Below are 17,788 nucleotides of genomic sequence, written 5' to 3'. Positions count from 1 at the left end.
AAGGCTGCCACTATGTGGGCTTTGAGATTTATAAGAAAATCTGAAATCTAGTATGGGCCAATGTGTATGGGCCCAATATTTCAACACTATTCAGTTAGTTTATGGTAGTAGAAAGGTTAATGGAGTAGCCCATAACCTTGCCCAACACGGGCACTGAGAGTTGTGTCATAGCCCTAATCATATTGATTTTGTATTTTGCGTATTAATATTTTTTGGTAGAAATTTAATCAAATTTAACATAGTTTGATTTTTCTAAAATGATATAAGCCTTTAGCTGGAGGTAGTATATGCTTAAAGAAATGATACTCCAGATGAAGCAACGTGGTGTGTGAGCACATCGTAGGTCGTAGCATTGTGGAAGCAAGCCAAGGAAAAGGATAGGTACCTGCCACGGAAGCCCCAGAAGCAAGAAACACTGTGCTGACTTGCTCTCTCCAGTGGGACACCTCCAAAAAACCACTGATATTTCCCTACGCAACCCCCGCTTCTTCCCCCCGTCCACTCTTCCCCGCACGAAACCCCCACCTCCCCCTCCACGCCATGTCCGCCGCCGTCCGTTCGCGCGCCGCCGCCACCGCGGCGATCTCAGCAGCGCGCCGCATCCACGCGGGACGCGCCGCCTCGGAGCAACAGAGCCAGAGCCCCGGGTATCGCCGCCCATGGGCCTACTTCCGGCGCCGGCAGCAGCAGTCCTTGCCCCGCGTCGCCCCCGCTTTCCAGGACGACCGCGGGACCGGCGCCTCCGACGGCGGAGGGGAGCCTCCGGAGATCTGGCGCCAGCCTGGGGAGGCGCGCGCGGGCACCGTCGGGAGGATAGATGTGGTTAGGGTTGCCAGTGGCGGCGGTGGTGATGACAAGGATGGGGATGGCTCCGGTGCGGGCTGGGGCGGCTCCAACTTGGGGAGCCAGTTCCCCACGCCCAAGGAGATTTGCCGTGGGCTCGACAAGTTCGTCATCGGTCAGGAGCGAGCCAAGAAGGTGAAGTTTTACTTTAGTTTTGGTGCTCCCCACCTTTACTTACTGGAGCTTTCTAGTATAGCACGGAATAAGAATCCAGCGTTCTAGTTTTCAATGCTAGTTTGAGCTTCACTAATGTTTGCTTAATGAGCATTTCTTAATGTTGTAACTTTATATATAGACTCCAAAAGCTTAGTATATTGTTTGCCCTTGCGCCCATTGTATTGGAAAATAAACGGATTATTTCTCTTTTGGCAGGTTCTGTCTGTAGCAGTTTATAATCACTACAAAAGGGTATCTTGTGAGTCATTTTCCAGCCGGTAGGTATTCTAGTATAAAACATAAGTTCTGCGAGAGTTGCTGTCTACCATCAGGTGGTGAACTGAACTCAAGATGTGCACCGCAGGTCTGCTGGAGATTCCAGCGAAAGTGATACCGACATGGTAGAGCTGGAGAAAAGCAACATTCTTGTGATGGGTCCGACAGGCTCGGGTACACACTCCTCTGTTCATTGAACAAACCTTATAACTATTTTTGTTGTTGAACCTTCACTTGTCTCCATTTACCCCTGTGCTCACATTGTTTGACTCAAAGTTCTTGTTGTGCTGTTGGTTGTAATGTGGGCCAAACATTTCCTGTCCATATAATCATGAAGTGAGGAGAACTCCTGTATTGAGATGTTATATACTCATGTGGTAGAACGTTCAGTCGCACCAAGCATTAACATGTGAAATAGCTACGCATTTGGAATCTTCTCAACATGACCGTATTTGATGAATGATTCAATATTTAACGCCCCTTAATTTCTTTTGACATGATATTGCTACATTCCGGTTTTCAGGAAAAAGCTGCAATGACATCTATGTTAGCTATTTATTATTCCTATATCATGAATGTCTTACTTATATTTTTCTAAAATCTTTTCCAAAGTCAGGGAAAACATTGCTGGCAAAAACACTTGCAAGATTTGTAAATGTGCCATTTGTTATAGCCGACGCAACAACCCTCACTCAGGTTAGTTGAATGATCTTTGTATATCAGTCCACTTTATTTCACTTTTAGTTACTGCTGGTATCATTCCATTTTGTTCCATTCTCATGAAAAAGCATGTGTGCAAATTTCCATCTTGAAGTTAATTATCCACTCTTTACTGTGAGACTAATACCCTATGGTTTCAGTTACTGAAGTATGCTGCACTGAAACTTATATAGTTGGAATGATGGATTCATGTGTTTGTGATATGTGCCCCCTTTTTTCTTTTGTCACTAATTTTTTCTGTAAAACTATTTCATAGTTCCTGTCACAAGTCACTAAAAGTTGAAAAGTTTTTGGACTGTAGCAGTAAGATGGAGCATGGCTCTATGATAGATTTCTCAAGTAGAACTTCACTGTGTCTATGCTCTTCCATAAACTAAGTTGGCCAAATCTTAAAGCAACGCTATAGGGCATGCACACTGTTTATATGCTGAGGGTCCACCGGTGGCCTTGCACAATTCCTTGCAATTTATCGTACCTAGGCCCTGTTCAGTTCAAAGAAAACTTAAATAAATTCCAAAGGGAACAATTCCTGTAGAAAGGTTCCAGTTTTGCTGTTCGGAATGGAGCAAAAATGAACAATAAACCAAAGAAAAAGCAAAGTGAACTTTCATATATCAGTGGGTTCCATAGGAGCTAAAACATGCACCCGAGCTCAGTTTTTCGCGTAGGTCCAAGGAATGGGCGAAAAATGAGAGGAACAGGTGAGTAGCTTCTGTGTGCAACCTGGCGCCATGAATGTGAATAGCCGCATATCTACCCAGGACATCCACATAGCTGATCATAAGCTGGTGGCCACCAGGCACCAGCAGTGTGAGGTCCAGACGGGGTGCACTGCCTTTAGTGCTCGAAACCTGCATTAAAATGTAGTTTTGTTCAGGACCGCTCATAGCATGTCAAATATGCGAATGTATAGCAGGATGGCATATTTTCTTTCTAAAAAGAAATTAACTGTTTCCAGCCTGATAGGTAGGACCTGTAGGAGAAGTGGTTAACTGGACCCAATTATCAATGGCATGTAAATTAAATTTGTTGGTTCTCTGCTTAATTAAGAACAAACATATAGTATTGCTTAGTCATTCCCAAAATGCCATGTAAAAGCTAATATCATACTTCTGTAGTGGATTCCTTATATTTCCTATTTCCCCTTATTCCTATGTTTTACATTCCGGCATTCCAAAGGGCCCTTAGTTGCCTCCGAGTTGGGACCGCAGAAAGTGCATATGTTGAAAGAAAGATCATTTCGCCATTGTCTATTTTCCCTATGCTCTGTCCGCCAAATCTTTGGCAACTGGGTTCCAGCATTGGCCCTTCAGCGTTTGGAGGCAGTTTTGTAGGCAACTTATCTCCTCTTGGAGCCCGGTTTTGGGCAACAGTTGAACATTGGATTATCATTGCTATAAATACGTATCAGTTTTCTTTACTCCCTTCTGTCTTGCATTAAGTTCTCAATCACTCCCTGTCATAAATGTAAAACTATTGTTTGAGAGCTTGCTGCAGCTTCACATTTTCTGTTAACCATTTTACTCTCTGTACTGTAGGCAGGATATGTCGGCGAGGATGTTGAATCTATCCTGTATAAACTCCTAGCGGTATGACCTGATCCCTGTGGTATTACGATGGAACTTGTACCATTTTCTTTTTTGCTATATTGTCATATTATACGGTTGCTTATGTCGAGAACCTTCTTAGTTTTCTTCCTACTTTCCCCATAATAATTGTTAACACAGTACACAGTAGTGGCAGATATGCAGGGATTTTATAATATATTAGGAATTATAGTGTATCCCCATAATCTATTTTGTTTACTGATAGCCAGCATAAATGGTAAGCAATACTGGATGTAAACTGCCTCTCTAGCTGGGCACACATGCAGTGTGGGAATGATGCACATCGTTAAATCCACTATGACAATATATATGACCTTCATGCTTGCCTTGATATAAGAACTCTTTAGGATATGAAGAGAACTTGTTGACAATTTTTTAGGACATGAAGAATACTTGTACGTTGCCGGAAGCAATTTTGTTGCTCATATTCTTAACCTTGTTGGTATAATAATGTACAACAACAACGTCATCAAAGCCTTTTCCCCAAGCAAGTTGGGGTAGGCTAGATATGAAACCCAACAGAGACATAAGGAATCAAAAACAAGGAGAGAGAAAAAAAACAAGTAAAATAAGATTGGCACATGGATGGCTGATTTCCATGCAGTCCTACCGAAAGCCAAATCTAGGAACATTCCAAATCCTCGACTCTTTTTACCGTTTCCGCCCATGTCAACTTTGGTCTTTCTCTTTGGTTGTCCTATGCCTCCTGCTATTTTCCATGTTAGATTATTAGGCAATTTCCGTGTGAATTTAATTACCGAAAGCAACATTACAGATGCACAAGCATACTTAACCATACACATCAGACTAAGCACATGCATCAGATCTGAACATGGAACAAGTAGGAACAAGTAGCAGTGCAAGGTAGGAGAGGAAAAAAGAACGTACATCGCGACCGGGAAGGTCGCACTAGCAGCTGAGCAGCAGCACCACCACCATGGTTATTGTTGATGTCGCCCATGGTGTAGTCTGATCTGTCGATGAAGCAGCCGTACCGTCGAAGATGTGCACAAACAGGAGCGAGCAGTCGCGCCGAGACGCTCCCCAAAAACCTTATCGCCTGTCTCCCGGTGCAGGATCTCAACGAACGGAGTTTCGGAGGCCTGCTCTCCCCAACGGCCGTGCACGCAGTCGCCGGGATGGGGAATACTAGAGAGTAGCACAGCAAAAGGAACTTCACGAGAGAGATCTAAGAGCACTGTTTTTCACCAGATCTAATCGGTCTCCTTGTATAGCCTGGGAGGAGAGCCGCCCCGACCGCGTTGCCACGCGTAGGAAGCTAGGGACACGCGGCGAGCATGCACATGCAGGTCGACACGTACCCAACTCAGTTGGTGCACCAAGCAAAAATTTAGGCTTCCTTGAGTGTGTCTCGAACTCGAACTCGAGTCACGAAACGCGACGTGTGTGACGTGTCGTGACGTGACGTGCCGAGCCGAGGCGGGGCGGGCGGAGGAGAAGTGCGCGAGGGCTCTTTCTATTCTCACTCACTTGGAAGGACTAGAACAACAACCCTTATATACCACTCCAACTATCTCCCAACTAGCAATGTGGGACTAAACTTTGTCCCCCAAGGCTGTCCCAAGCTGCCAACGTGATGGGCCTTGAGATTTCAGGAATTGTAGACCACATGGGCTGCCTTATTGGGCTGCGGCCCATCAACATTCAACAATCCCCCACCAGATCTCATATGCAAATCAGCCTTATAGATTTTAAAGAAATCAAGAGCCTCATCTTTAGTTTTCAGGAGATACACATAACAGTACCTAGTGGAATCATCAATCAAAGTCATGAAATATTTCTTTCCACCTCTTGTCAACTCACCATTCATCTCACATAGATCTGAATGTATAAGCTCTAGTGGTGCCAAGTATTCTTTCCTTCGCAGGCTTGTGAGGCTGCTTTGCTTGTACACAAGCATGACACTAGAGCCTTTGACAAAGGTGAATTTCGGAATTAAACTCATATCAGCAAGCCGCGTCATACAACCGAAATTAACATGACAAAGTCGTGAATGCCAAACATTAGTTTCATTAACACTAGTGCTTACATGGTTCACAACATTATCACAGAAGTCTTCTAGAGAGAAGCGAAACATTCCCTCACATTCATAGCCCTTTCCAACAAAAATTCCATACTTAGACAGTACAACTTTATTGGACTCAAATACCAACTTAAACCCATCTTTAATAAGACGGGAGCCACTAACGAGATTCTTCTTGATAGAAGGGACATGCAGCACGTTCTTCAGTTGCACGATCTTTCCTGAAGTAAACTTCAGATCTACCGTGCCAACACCACGAACAGTAGCATGTAACCCATTCCCCATCATTACTGAGGAACCTCGGGCCTGATAAGAGGTAAACATGGAGATGTCAGCACACACATGAACATTAGCACCTGTATCAATCCACCATTCCGTGGGCTGAAACACCGAAAGAACAGTAGGTAATATATTACCATACCCTGTAGTTCCTTCCTCTGTGTTGCCAATGACCATGCTGACAGAATTTGAGTTCGTCCAGCCTGACATTTCTTTCCTTTGCGTTGTGGACATCGATTAGCCCAATGGCCTGTCTCGCCACACACCCAGCAAGGATCTTTCTTCTCCGTTTTCCCCTTCTTCTTGAAGTTGGTAGTCTGGGAGACTCCCTTGTTCTTTCCCTTGGACTTATGGGCATTTTTCTGCACCATATTGGCAGCAGAACGTCCCTCGGTTCCTCCAGTGTGTTTTTCTTTTGCCCTCGCCTTCTCCTCAAACATCCAGAGAGCCCATGATATTCTCAACAGAGAACTCATGCCTCTGATGTTTCAGAGAAGTGGCAAAGTTCCTCCATGAAGGGGGAAGCTTAGCGACAATGCATCCCGCGACAAACTTATCCGGTAGCACACACTTGAGGAGCTCGAGTTCCTTTGCCATGATCTGTATCTATTGAGTCTGTTCTACCACAGATCGGTTCTCAACCATTCTGTAGTCATTGAACTGCTCCATTGCATACAGTTCACCTCCGGCATCGGCATCACCAAACTTAGCATCCAGTTCATCCCACAGTTCCTTCCCATTTCGGATGTGCAGATAAGCATCAACCAACTTGTCTCCAAGCACACTTAGGACGACACCCACAAAGATTACGGTGGCATCCCCGAACGCTTTATCCTCTTCAGGAGTAAGCGGACCCCTGGGAGTACCTTCCGCAACTCGGTGCACGCCCATAGAAGTGAGCCACAAGAGGGTCTTACTCTGCCATCTCTTGAAATGAGAACCCGTAAACGGGCTCGGTTTGAGCGCAGCAGCAAAACCAGATGGTGAAAATTGCCTAGAGCATATAAGGTTTTTTGATTGTTAGATTATTAGGCAATTTCCGTGTGAATTTAATTACCGAAAGCAACATTACAGATGCACAAGCATACTTAACCATACACATCAGACTAAGCACATGCATCAGATCTGAACATGGAACAAGTAGTAGTGCAAGGTAGGAGAGGAAAAGCACGTACATCGCGACCGGGAAGGTCGCACTAGCAGCAGCACCACCACCACCATGGTTATTGTTGATGTCGCCCATGGTGTAGTTGGATCTGTCGATGAAGCAGCCGTACCGTCGAAGATGAGCACGAACAGGAGAGCAGTCGCGCCGAGACGCTCCCCAAAAACCTTATCGCCCGTCTCCCGGTGCAGGATCTCAACGGATGGAGTTTCGGAGGCCTGCTCTCCCTAACGGCCGTGCACGCAGTCGCCGGGATGGGGAATACTAGAGAGTAGCACAGCAAAAGGAACTTCACGAGAGAGATCTAAGAGCACTGTTTTTCAGATCTGATAAGTCTCCTTGTATAGCCTGGGAGGAGAGCCGCCCCGACCGCGTTGCCACGCGTAGGAAGCTAGGGACACGCGGCGAGCATGCACATGCAGGTCGACACGTACCCAACTCAGTTGGTGCACCAAGCAAAAATTTAGGCTTCCTTGCGTGTGTCTCGAACTTGAACTCGAGTCACGAAACGCGACGTGCGTGACGTGTCGTGACGTGCCGTGCCGAGCCGAGGCGGGGCGGGCGGAGGAGGAGTGCGCGAGGGCTCTTTCTATTCTCACTCACTTGGAAGGACTAGAACAGCAGCCCTTATATACCACTCCAACTCTCTCCCAACTAGCAATGTGGGACTAAACTTTGTCCCCCAAGGCTGTCCCAAGCTGCAAACGTGACGGGCCTTGAGATTTCAGGAATTGTAGACCACATGGGCTGCCTTATTGGGCTGCAGCCCATCTACATTCAACATTCCATACTCTTTAGAATTCCACATCTGGTGCTCCTGGAAGCCTCCGTTGGATATGACCAAACCACCTTAATCGGTGTTGGACTAGCTTCTCGTCGATCGTTGCCACCTCTAGCCTATCACGTATTACCTCGTTTCTAATCCGATCCTTTCTTGTATGGCCGCACATCCACCTTAGCACGCGCATCTCCGCAACACTCATTTGTTGGATGTGTTGTCTTTTGGTGGGCCAACATTCTTCTCCATATAGCATTGCTGGTCTGATTGCCGTCCTGTAGAACTTACTGTTTAGCTTTTGTGGGACCTTCTTGTCACATAGGATGCAGGATGCTTGTCACCACTCCATCCATCCCACCAAACATCCTCATCGATATCACCATTGCTTTGCAGCATTGATCCAAGTATCGCAAGGTGTCGCTCTTAGGCACTATTTGTCCTTTTGAACTAACCTCTCCGTCTTCGCACCCAACACCAGTAAAGTCGCATCGCATGTGCTCGGTCATGGTCCTACTAAGTCTAAACCCCTTGGATTCCAAAGTCTGCCTCCATAGCTCTAACTTCCTATTTATGCCAACCCTGGTTTCATCACATCATCAACAAAGGGCATACACCAAGGAATATCGCCTTGTATATCCTTTGTCACCTCATCCATCACCATGGAAAACGTTTATGGGCTCAATGCTGACCCTTGATGTATTAATATTGTGATTGGAAATGTATCGGTCACAACATTATCATACATATCTCTTATGAGGGTAATGTACTTTGTTGGAATTTTATGCTTCTGCAGCACCCGCCACATGATCGTCCTTGGAATCTTGTCATATACCTTCTCCAAGTTGATGAAGACCATATGTAGGTCCTTCTGCTTCCTAGATCTCCCCATAAGTTGGCGAAGTAAGAAATCGCCTCTGTAGTCGATCTCATGGGCATAAAACCGATGTCACTCTCCTCAAGCGATGCTCAATGCCTCCTCCAAAGTTTCATAGTTTGGCTCATCAGCTTAATTCCTCACTTATTAGTACAACTTTGAGTCCTTTATTCTTGAAGATAGGTACTAATATGCTTTTTCTCCACTCTTTGGGCATCTTGTTTGATCGAAAAATGTGGTTGAATAGCTTAGTTATCCATACTATTGCCACGTCTCCAAGGCTTCTCCACACCTCAATTGGGACATCATCAGTGCTTTCATCCTTTACATGGCCTCCTTAACCTCAAGATCTTGGATCCTCTACACGAAATGCTTGTTGGCATCATCAAAGTAGTCATTTTCCATCATTTAATAACCCATCAAAGTCTTGCCTCTATCTATTCTTGATCTCATCATCTTTCACAAGAAGACAAGAAGTCAATTAGCCTCGTCCTTGATGCATTTAACTTGTTGAGGTTTCTTGTCTCACTCTTGCGGATTTTCGCCATCTTGTAGATATCCTTCTCGCCTTTCTTTGTGCTTAGTCTATCATATAGCTCATCATAGGCCCGCCCCCTTACTTCACTCACGACTTGCCTTGCATTCTTCTTGGCCTCTTTGTACTTCACTATGTTGCTTGTGCTTCTGTTGTGGTGCCAACTCTTGTAGCATTCCTTCTTCTCCTCAAAAGCCTTTTGAACATCTTCATTCCACCACCATGTGTCCTTAGTTTCATGCTTCTTACCCTTTGTCACTCCAACCACATCCCTAGCTACTTTCCGAATGCAAGTTACCATCTTAACCCACATGCTATTGGCACACCCCTCTTCGTCTCATGGTCCTTCCATGGTCATCCTCTCTCTAAAGGTCTGTTGCGTGTCCCCTTTGAGCTTCCACCATTGTGTTCTTGTGATTTTGGTGCCTTTGTCCAGCATCACACATGCGTGAAACCGAAAGTTAGCCTCCACAAGCTTATGTTGCGCCACAACACATTCCCCAAGGATCATCTTGCAATCCAAGCAAGCCCTCCTATCCATCCTTCTAGTGAGGGCAAAATCAATCTGGGTAGGCACCGCTAAAGGTCACTAAGTGAGATTGCCTCTTTCTAAAGAAGGTGTTAGCTACCAACAGGTTGTCGGCAAGCACAAAGTCTAGGATGTCTTTACCCTCCTGGTTTCCGTCTCCATACCTGAAGCCTCCATGCACCCCCTCAAACCCTATGTTAGTAGTACGTACCTGCAGTTCCATTGAGATCTCCAATGGAGAGCTTCTGGTACACTTCTAACGACGTCCTCCAAGTCCTCCCAAAACCATCTCTTAGTGCTCAGGTCGAGCCCAACTTGTGGGGCATAAGCACTAATAACGTTCAAACAAGATTCCCAACAACTAGCTTGAATAGGATGACCCTATCCCCGTCTCCGAACATCCACTACTCCATTCTATGCCGTTCCTAGTACCGGCTGACCCTGAATGCCACAGCTTGAAAAATGCATTTATGAACTCTGGCAGTTTCGATGAATAAGTGTTTCCAAAAATGTTGCTTGTTGCAAAGCATTTTAACAAACAACTGTGAGGGGATGTAGATCTAGTTACGAAAAGTAGGGAAGAATTTGGAATTTCTTTGAATTGAATTCACTTACTTGATCCTTTTCTTTTGGACCCTAGGCTGCCGATTTTGACATAGCTGCTGCTCAGCAAGGAATCGTCTACATTGACGAAGTTGATAAAATAACAAAGAAGGTACTTGTATTAGAATGACGGGCTGCACACTTGGACTGTTTATCATATATTGTATATGTTGGTTATGAAGTTTCAATGTCTTGCAGGCTGAAAGCATCAACCTTAGTAGAGATGTTTCGGGTGAAGGTGTTCAACAGGCGCTGTTAAAAATGCTCGAGGGAACGGTGAGCTTGTAAACTTTTGAGGCCATCTATTAAATTGTGTGCAAACTTGTTTGCCAACAGATAGCTGGTTGTTTGCTGGCATCAAGTGTTTATTTCAAATGGGCTTCTAGCATAGAATATGGGTGGCATCTATTAAATTGTGTGCAAATTTGTTTGCTAACATGCCAATATGTGACATGGTTTAGGTTTCATTGTATTCTATTCAGTTCTGAAATGGAGTATATAAAGTAATATTGGTCACTTCTTAAAATTTTATAAATTTTGTTCTTTAAGACTTGGTATGTTCCACATATTCTATTGACAACTCGCTACCTTCACCTTACTTCCATACATGATTTTTTTGCGCGCCACTGTGTTGATAGTAGTTTATTTGCTTCTGATCAGCTTAAATTAATTATGTGTGCTTATTAGTGCACATTAGTTTGTACAACATTACCAGAGACTCAGAGGTCAATTTCAGGATCCTGGTGCGCAACCTTTTTAATTATCATGGCAGGCAATTGTATTAGTGATGCAAATGATGGTCATATCATTTTATTTGCTCCACATTGATTAGTGTATGAGGTTTTGTACAATCAGTGATGAAATAAGCTTTTCAGGTTTTTGATGATTTCTGTTTTTATGAAGTTCAGCAATTCTCGCAAAAATATGTACTCGCATGTATAGAGTACAGATTGATTTCCTCTAGGCTTTAAGGGTTTTTCTTGTTATGTGTTTGTGTCTTAGCCACTGGTATTAGTACTCTTGAATATTGAATGTGAAGTATTAAGATGCACAATAAGGTTACTGCTTACTGATCTTCCAATTGTTTTTATATATTGTCAAGATAGGTTGTGAGTGTTCCTGAGAAAGGGGCTAGAAGGCACCCAAGGGGTGATAATATCCAGGTACCTTGCATGCCAATTTGTTCTTTTGCTTCTGTTTGATATTTGTTCTTTTAGGGAAAATTGTTAATCTAGCACCATCTCGTTATCACTTTGCAAAAGTACCATGGACAGCTACAACATTTCTTAAATAGGACTAGGCAACAATTTGAGTGAATTGGCTCCTTGCACCTTCTCCCACGAGCCTCTCTCTCTCTTTCCACTGGCCATCTTCCTCTTTGCTGATGGGGTTATTAGCCAGTGAGTGGTAATGGGGGGACATGGCTCTACTTCTGGTTGCAGGGCATGGTGGACGCGGCTGCATGTGGCAAGAGAAAGGACCGTATCTGTTCGGACAAGCTCCTTGTCAGTGTATGTCCTGGATCTGGCCAGTGACATGCCTATTGTGCTCATGAGTTTGGTCGTCATGGACCTGGGCTGGGGACATGTTTATCGAGCTTATTTTCTGGTCACCAAGGCCTGGGCTCCGTAAGGGCTATTCCAGGGTGGCACACCATGGGGGTTGCCATCTCCATGCTGGGACACTCCGAAGCCTTGTGGGAAACACTCCACCAAGCTTTTGTTGTGCAGTTTGGGTGGAGGTGTGGAGAGTTACATTGAGAGAGGCAACCTCCTGCCAGCGATGACTGAGAGTGAGAGTAGGGGTCAGTGGTAAAGATGATAACCGATGAAGAGGGTGGAAGGAAGTTTAGAAATTCAAAGCATCCTTCTAATTGCAACACTTGTCTCAGTCTTGAGGCACCTTGGAGTGTTTAGTGCATGTATCCATGTTTACGTGTGGTTTTGTATTTTCTCACGTCCCTCTCTGTTACTAGCAGACAACAGTTTTGACCTACTGTTTGTAGATCTAAAATGAAAAGGGAAGGAATGCAGATTGGTTTTTTTTCTATCATTGTATTGTGTTGACAAAGACATTCATTTGTATCTGAAATGAGTTTGTCCTAGGAGTAACTAGGGAATAAATTTAACTAGATAGAAGTGAGTGTCGAACCTTTGGCTGGGCAGCTCACTACCTCATGCTGCTAGCCAGTAGAACCCAAGGCATTTCTTGCATTTATTTGCATCCGAATGTACCTGTGAGCCAGCTGGTTTTTGTAATACTTGCACTTGTGTTCAGTGTCTCCAAATAAGCTTGCCAAACTTGCTCAATATGATTTATGTTCTTCTGTATGCATTGCAGATTGATACGAAGAATATTCTCTTCATTTGCGGTGGTGCTTTTGTGGACTTGGAGAAGACTATTTCTGAAAGGTTGAACATAAGGTGGCATTTATGTTTCACCTGAGATGTCACAGGGTTTTCTTACTCTGGCTTTCCATTTATTTTTTCTAGGAGGAACGATTCTTCCATTGGTTTCGGAGCACCAGTTCGTTCTAATATGCGTACTGGCAGTGTTATAAATGCTGAGATCACATCCACATTGCTGGAATCGGTGAGTCAAAACCAAGTGTCTTTTATTTAGCTTCCTATGTTAGTGATCAACTAGTTGAAATATATATTGTTGTTTTTGTTCTGCTTCATGCTTTTGAGTATCTGATGTTCTTATTTGGAATTAATTTCTGCAGGTTGAAAGTGGTGATCTCATTGCATACGGGTTAATCCCAGAGTTCGTTGGCAGATTTCCAGTTCTTGTTAGTCTATCTTCCCTCAGCGAAGATCAACTTGTTGAGGTAACTTGTTCCAAACAGGCGCACACATGTTCGCTTTGGGTTCTTCTTGTTCGTGACACCTGTGATGATTCGATTTATTAGGGTTCCCATGGTTCCTTAACAGGTCCTATATTTGTACTGTCTTACCCCAGCTGTGCACTGTTTTGCATTTATGCATGCTTAATTTTATCTATACATACTCATGCAAAATTTGCTTTCCTTTTGGGTTGTTAGTGACATAATTATGTACTAAAATTTAGATCAGACAAGCCCTCATCTGAAGCGAACCGTAATTGGTTTATATGCTACCATATTATTCAGTTACTATGTGAAGGCCTGGATCAGTCTACTAGTAGTGACTGCTAAGGCTGGATGGTAGTTAATGGCTTATGGGTTAGCATGTCTATCCGAGGACCATAAAAAGCCGGCATACCATTCTAATGTACTGACCTTGAAAACATGGTTACCTGATTTGCTGTTCGCTTGGTTCGCAATTTTCAATTTGTGATCAGCAATTTACTACCTCGTCCACATCGGATTCGCTAGGCGTACACCACATCTTCGATTCGCGAATCAGTGGCAAGCTTTGCGAATTCACGTTTTCTGATTCGCAATCATATACTACCTTCGATTCAAGGAATAAGGCGTCCTCGTTTTACGTGCTTTTCGTTTGACTAAGTATTACTTCAAATATATAAAGATTGTTTGTATGAAATTAACATAATTAGAAAGTGCTTTTCAATACGAATCCAACAATACTAACTACATATAATATAACCAAGATTTTGTTGCTCAATTTTTATGGTCAAAGTTCGTCTTGAAATACGTGTGCGCCTTATTCCTTGGGACAGAGGTAGTAGCTAACAGCTGAGAAGACCATAAGTCTAAATTGTAAAAAACTAACTAGCTCACATATATTGGACCAGAACATCGCAACTAGCCCACATATTACGTATGACTAGCATAAGCACTCGAACGGTCTCTGCTCAGGCTGTTGCCACACCATGGCTGCCACGACTGCAGCCGGGCCCCTTTCCCTCCTCCAAGGGTACCTCCCCGTCCACCACCTCACTGCAATTCTAGTTTCCTCCCACAAGAACCCTCCACCGCAGCCTGCTTGTGAGGTGCATGTCTCCACTCTCCAGCACCGACGCTCCTGCCGTCTCCATGGCACTGGTCAAGGAGACTCTAATAGTGCCAACTCGCGTATTCCTTGTGTGTCTCATTGCTCTGCGGGCCAGTAGGCTAAGCGACACATGACAAGGACCACAATCAAGTCCACCTACAAGATGAGATGGGTTCTGTTTTGGATTTTAGGATCGCCTCTTTCCATGAACCTGGGAGAAAATTAACACTGATCTGGAGCGAATACAAACCCTGATCTGGTTCGATCGATCGAGATCGGGGTTCAATGCCTCTCGTAACGAATCCTGTAACTATGCTTGAAAACCCAGTTTGATACATGCCATTGCATGCTACCTCCTTTTCAGGGTATTAGCGTTTGTCACAAAACCTGCCAAAATTCAAGTGATATTCATATGTTCTGCTAAGCATGCTTGGTTCCTAGATTGATGATTTATATTCATCTTGCTTAATGCTTATGCGCACTATCTGCAGGTTCTTACAAAACCAAAGAATGCCCTTGGCAGACAGTACACAAAGTTATTTGGAATGAATGATGTAAGCGAGAATGTTCTTATGAACTTTGAAGCATTGCATGTGGTCAAATTGCTATTGTAGTACACCCTCTTAAGCGTGTTTATTATACTGTGTCGTTTGGTTACAGGTGAAGTTGCATTTTACCGAGAAAGCTTTACGGCTTATTGCCAAAAGAGCAATATCAAAGAATACTGGGGCTCGAGGTCTAAGGTCAATTCTAGAGACTATATTGACTGAGGCGATGTATGAGGTATGTACTCTTCTTGTTCTGCAGCGCTGGAATTTGTAAATTTGTTGCTATAAGAAATTAGGACACAAATTTGGAGCACAGTTATGGTTCAAGACTTCCAGAATTACTCCACTAATTGGTGTAGTCCTATTACCTTAATCATCCTTAAGTCATGTTACTTTAACCTTCTAAATGAACAAATTTCATAACTATTGGCACCTTTGCATCATGCCAGTATCTGAAAGTCCCATTCCTTTAACCATTGTAACTAACAAATTCTTGCAGATTCCAGAAACACGGACTGGTAAAGACAAAATAGATGCTGTTGTTGTTGACGAAGAGTCGGTTGGATCTGTGAATCAGCATGGATTTGGAGCTAAAATTCTTTCTGGTGAAGGAGCATTGGACCTGTACCTGGACAAACAAAATAAAGAATCGGTGGTGCGTGCCACTATCATTTGCATACTGCCTATAGCTTACCTACTGTTGAATCCTGCATCTAACGAGAGGAAATTAGTTTCACAACCCGCTTTTCTCCATAGTTGACCATTTGTCACTACACTATTTGAAGTACTACCTCTGTCTATAAATAGGCGTTTGAGATTTGTCTAATTCTGGATGTATCTAGACGCTATTTAGTGTCTAGATGCATCTAAATTTAGACAAACCCCGGACATCTATTTATAGATGGAGGGAGTAGTTCTAGTCTAGGACGTTGCAGTAGTTCAGGCTAGTCAAGTTATATTTTAGTCTCTAAATATGTTTCACGTCATGCAGAGACAACCCCAAACAGCGAGTGTCTCTAACATATCTCTTGGCACCAGCCCCTATACGTATCATGTGCAGTATTTACTTCCACACTTCATGGAAAGCACCTGGATTTATCACATTTTCTTTTATCAATCTTTAATTATCCATTTTCCAAATTGGTAAGACCTAGGTATGCCGCTGAAGGATAATGTTTGTCAATTTCGTGTATAGGAGAAAAATTAATAAATTGAAGTTACCAAGTCACTTAGCTTGGGAACATCTAAGTCTCAGACCGATTTTAGTGTTGGTTGATCACCCCAGCTTCACCTGTTTGTATGCCCCTAAAGTTACTTGTGTTGCAGGTGCGGCAGTCAGATGGAGAACCTGAGGCTGATGCTGAGACCCCTTCGAGAGTGGCCAACATGTAGGGTTCCCCACAAGAGTAACTATGTATATAACTTGTTGTCAGCCGCGCAACTGTAGCCAATTCAAATGTAAATTCATGCCCATAAAATTTGTCTATGTACGAGCCCAGCCTGCCCATGTTTGGCGGGTGTAATCTTTCATGGCAAATTGGCTTTGGTTCTGCTGCATTCAGAACAAGTTTAGAGGGGATCAAGTCTCTCGGTCATGCTTTTCTGTGCGTATTGAACGTGCGTCGCGTCAATGGAAACTGTCAAGCGTGGAAATGCCATCAGCAGAGCCTCCAGTGGTGGCAGCTCAGTGGATGTAAGCGCCATGGTTCAGTGAACATACGTGGTGTGATAAACCTAGGTAAGGGATGATCCTCTTCCATGCGTATTTTCAAAGATACTCTATATGCGTATTTGTCTTCAAATGTGCACCAACTCCAAATGTATTCAAGTTTCTCAGGACGGAGCCCAAAAAAAGAAATGGACAGTGCTGGGCGTCCCCCGGGGATTTGATTTCCCAGCCCCCGGGTTCCCATGCTGACACGTGTCCTTTTTGCTGCCGGGTAGCAAAAAAATCTCGATTTTGCTTCAGGTAGCAAAAAACGGTTCACCCACAAAATAAAACAAAAAAGGCCGAGCTCGCCGGACACACACCGGAGACCTTGCCGGAAAGCTTGTAGCAAACAAAATATGCTATTGTAGCGAAAAAAGATATCGTCAGAGACATCAAGGGGGAACTCACCGGACATCTCGCCATATACCCCATAGTAAATATATTGTGCACATGTAGCAAAATTGCAAATAAATTGTAGCAAATTTGTTTATTCATATGTTGCAAATCCTATAAGACATCAACAAAGACCTCGCCTGTAGCAGACAACAGCGCCGTCTGAGGTTGCAGCAACTCCATCTGCCCAAGATAGCAAAACCAAAAGCCGCTAGTAGCAACGCCCTACGCCTAGGGTAGCAAAGTAGGCCTCCGCCGGTAGCAAAAATTTTCCCTCCCACGGTAGCAAAATTTTTCCCTCCCACGGTAGCAATGCCGGAGACCTTAGATAGCAAAACCGGTATCCGCAGGTAGCAACAACACAAGTCTAAGGCAGCAAAATTCCTGACGAATCAGAGGAGTACCACCTTGTTAGCAAAAATCCTTCCGCCCCGGCTTGTAGCACTGCCGTGCCACCTTATCAGCAGCGTGCACTATTGCAGCACCACCATGCACTGCTGGTAGCAACACCGTCCTACCCCTGGCAGCACCTCGCCACACCACTGGCAGGAGATGGTCGAGGAAGTTGCGGCACACACGGGGTGCCGCTAGGTGTCACCGACATCGGACGGAGTCGGGGACGGCCGGAGCTGCGCGATGAGGTCGGACCTCCCCACGGCATGGACACGGAGAAGGGCGGCGACTTCCACGCGGCGAGGTGGGCGAGCTCCGGTCTCAGCTCCCTCGCCTGGGGGTTCCGCCTCAGCTCCCTCGCCGGCCGCAGCCTCCGCTCCCCGCTCCCGGCCTCGCGTC

At 44.5% G+C, this 17,788-nt stretch overlaps 1 protein-coding gene across 1 annotated transcript; it reads left to right on the top strand.

Annotated features, from left to right (window-relative positions):
- The first annotated feature begins 479 nt into the window (after positions 1-479).
- Positions 480-16,449, top strand: LOC127307453 (CLP protease regulatory subunit CLPX1, mitochondrial). Its single transcript, XM_051338185.2, has 15 exons — positions 480-978; positions 1,216-1,277; positions 1,364-1,449; positions 1,892-1,971; positions 3,534-3,584; positions 10,447-10,521; positions 10,608-10,685; positions 11,516-11,572; positions 12,750-12,820; positions 12,902-13,001; positions 13,135-13,239; positions 14,836-14,898; positions 15,005-15,127; positions 15,392-15,547; positions 16,219-16,449. Exons 1-15 carry the CDS (start codon positions 541-543, stop codon positions 16,282-16,284), a joined length of 1,611 nt encoding a protein of 536 aa, XP_051194145.1. The 5' UTR covers positions 480-540; the 3' UTR covers positions 16,285-16,449.
- Positions 16,450-17,788: the final 1,339 nt, after the last annotated feature.

Source organism: Lolium perenne, chromosome 6 (genome assembly GCF_019359855.2).
Source record: "Lolium perenne isolate Kyuss_39 chromosome 6, Kyuss_2.0, whole genome shotgun sequence".
Classification (NCBI taxonomy): Eukaryota; Viridiplantae; Streptophyta; class Magnoliopsida; order Poales; family Poaceae; genus Lolium; species Lolium perenne.
Note: the sequence above shows the minus strand (reverse complement) of the source record. Positions and strands in the feature narration are given on the sequence as shown.

Coding starts and splice junctions, on each gene's coding strand:
- LOC127307453 (XM_051338185.2), top strand. CDS start 541: ATGTCCGCCGCCGTCCGTTCGCGCGCCGCCGCCACCGCGGCGATCTCA. Junction 979..1,215: donor GTCAGGAGCGAGCCAAGAAG/GTGAAGTTTTAC, acceptor CTCTTTTGGCAG/GTTCTGTCTGTAGCAGTTTA. Junction 11,573..12,749: donor CAAGGGGTGATAATATCCAG/GTACCTTGCATG, acceptor TATGCATTGCAG/ATTGATACGAAGAATATTCT.